This window comes from Pteropus vampyrus, unplaced genomic scaffold (genome assembly GCF_000151845.1).
Source record: "Pteropus vampyrus isolate Shadow unplaced genomic scaffold, Pvam_2.0 Scaffold989, whole genome shotgun sequence".
NCBI lineage: Eukaryota > Metazoa > Chordata > Mammalia > Chiroptera > Pteropodidae > Pteropus > Pteropus vampyrus.
This window is the reverse complement of record NW_011889770.1, coordinates 6,286-8,955: the sequence shown is the minus strand read 5'-3', so window position 1 is coordinate 8,955 and position 2,670 is coordinate 6,286. Positions and strand designations below refer to the sequence as shown.

The window sequence follows — 2,670 nt, the reverse complement described above, 5'->3', positions numbered from 1 at the left end:
TGGCTCATACAACTGTGAATCATATTTTCTAGACAAGCCTATTCCAGTGGTTTTCAAAATTCTATTGAGAAAATCAATGGTAAGGAAAATTATATAAAGAGATACATAATTCATCCACATTCATCATGCATTATTAGTCAACTGGATGACCTCATATTGAAACACATAATAAACTTTCTTTAAATTCCTTAAACATTTGGCATTCTAATATTGTGCACTTTGATTTTAACTAAGACTACAAGGCTTAATGCTCTTCTGATATCGACTACTATATTTATTTTAACATGTTTAAATTATTTTCCATAAAATTACCCAGATGACCTGCAGTTTTAAAAAATTTGGCTGTATTCTTCAGTTTCAGTTGATTAAATAAGGCTGTTTCTATCAAATATGTTCACTATGAATAACTAAATTACAGACAGATGTGAGGAAGTAACATTTATTTCTTATATGTCCTAACCCAATGGACTTCTGTTTGTATTTTGTTATATTTTTCTCATAAAATTAATAAGCATATATATTCTTAGAATTCATAAAACAAATTGAACATAGTTTTCACTTGATAGTAAGATATTTGCATTTTCACAAGACTATTTTTAGTGTACATCATTTTTAATGTAGTATAATACACGGCATCAAATCATATTTGAACTTAAGTACGAAAATATTACAAATCTATTGTAGAAAGAGAATTGGAAAATGCTGAAATATTTTTCCATTTTAGAATAAAGTTCAATTTCAATTTTGGAATAAAAGTAAAATTTACTTGCAACATCCTGTTAAAAGAAAGCTTCTCTGTGTTTTGTGTATATATTTTTTCCACTTAATTTATATTACAAAATCATTATGCCGTTCTATCGATGTGCTGTTGTTACTGTTGACTCATACCTCTATGTACACATCCTTCTGACTGTTCCTTTAGGGTAGTTTTCTAAATATGAAATTCCTGATTTCAATGCTTTGAACATTTTTAAAGCTTTTGCTAAATTCTTTTGTGGGTACATTTTCTCCAGAAATCATCAAAGCATCAACCATTTACACTAATCACTGATGATGTTTAATGTTTCAGAATAACCATTTCACTGTACATTTATTATTAGATAATACCATTTAAGATTATTTGCTTCTTTGTTGTCTCAACTAAAATTCTTTGGAAAGAAATCTGTTTTAATTTGAACAGAAGAATTAAAATATATGTTTTAAGAATAAGGCATATCCATAAGTTTGATGATTGCTGTTCATGTTATTTCTGATGATTACTCACATAAAGAATATTTATATTTTTATTTTTCATTTTGTAGCTTTTATGCATCCTAAAATTAAATAAGCAAACATCTATATTGTTATTGATTTTTCAGTCATATTTTACAGAAATATCTTAAATTATTTTAGATGCAATTTTGTTTGATGTTATAATATTATATATAACATTTTCCCTCACATTTTAACCCATTCTCTCCTGCACTTATTAAGCAACCATTTATTTTTCCACTGATTTGTGACATTATTTTCATTGCACACTAAATAAATCTATTTCTATTTCTTCTTTGACCAATCTGTATATGTATTTTAACCCAAATTCTTATAGTTAATAAAGATTAAGATATTTTAAATTCTAGTAGAAAAATTCTACCTTAATTATTTTTCCTCTTCAAATTTATCTTAGAAGAATGCAAATCAGAATCTCCTAGATACCTAATATTTTCAACCCAGAAATTATGCAATCATGGTTCAATTTATAAAGTGTATGCATTGAGATACATACAAATCAAATATGGCTATACATACATCTATCGTAAGTTATTTGGAAAATGTGAAAAAATATTAGGTATTCACAGTATTGCTATAGCTCAGTCTCCAGATCCAACGGGGAGATGTATGGTATGGAGGCCCGAGAGAGGACCGCTTAGTTTTAAAAAGTTACGGGTGTGTTAAGAAATTTTTCCAGAATGGCAGAAAGGTGCTTGTGGCCTATTGATGAGGAAAAAACATGTAACCTTGGCACATTAAAGCTGTTTATTTATTAATGCTTTCATACAAACATTTATTTTTGCACCAGATCGGTGTCTACAGTGAACATATTTTTTCAACATATCTAGCTAAATATAGAATCTTATCCCTAAATACATTTTCCTTTTGCCGGCAACTATTCCTTCAAAGAACTGACAAAATCACACATATGCCTCAACTGACTCATTCTAAGTAGGGAACATGTGAGGTTAAACTCTGCAGACAGAAACAGGGCCGTCTGCTTTACGTAAGTGTCAGAACACGTCAACATTAAGAGGGGTGGTTGATGGTGTTGGGTCCACAAAATGACAAGCGAGAGGTCAATAAAATTATGCCCACCATAGAACCCTCGAGGTAGAGAAAGTGACCAGGCAGATGCACAGTGGCTTGGACATTCTGCTGTTGCAATGCAGGGGACTGCAGATTGCCACGTACCTGTCATAGGACATGGTACCGAGTGTGTAGTATTCAGTAAGGAGCAGAGTCACCAGAATAAGACATTGAGCCAGACACCCCAAGTAGGAAATGATTTTCTTCTCAGAAAAGAAAGTAACAAGCTTCTGGAGAATGACATCAGTGGAATAAAAATTTTCCACACATGCTAAATGGGTGAGGAAAAAATGCATGGGGGTTTGCAGCCAGGGAGTGGATCTTATTAAT

General features: G+C 31.1%; 1 protein-coding gene across 1 annotated transcript in view; it reads right to left on the bottom strand.

Annotated features, from left to right (window-relative positions):
• Nucleotides 1–2,670, bottom strand: part of LOC105310029 (olfactory receptor 5M1-like) — a 15,801-nt gene that overhangs the window by 11,238 nt on the left and 1,893 nt on the right. The window contains 2 exon segments of the mRNA XM_011386265.1: nucleotides 2,315–2,369; nucleotides 2,372–2,661. Of these exon segments, the coding sequence (XP_011384567.1) occupies nucleotides 2,315–2,369; nucleotides 2,372–2,661 (345 nt within the window).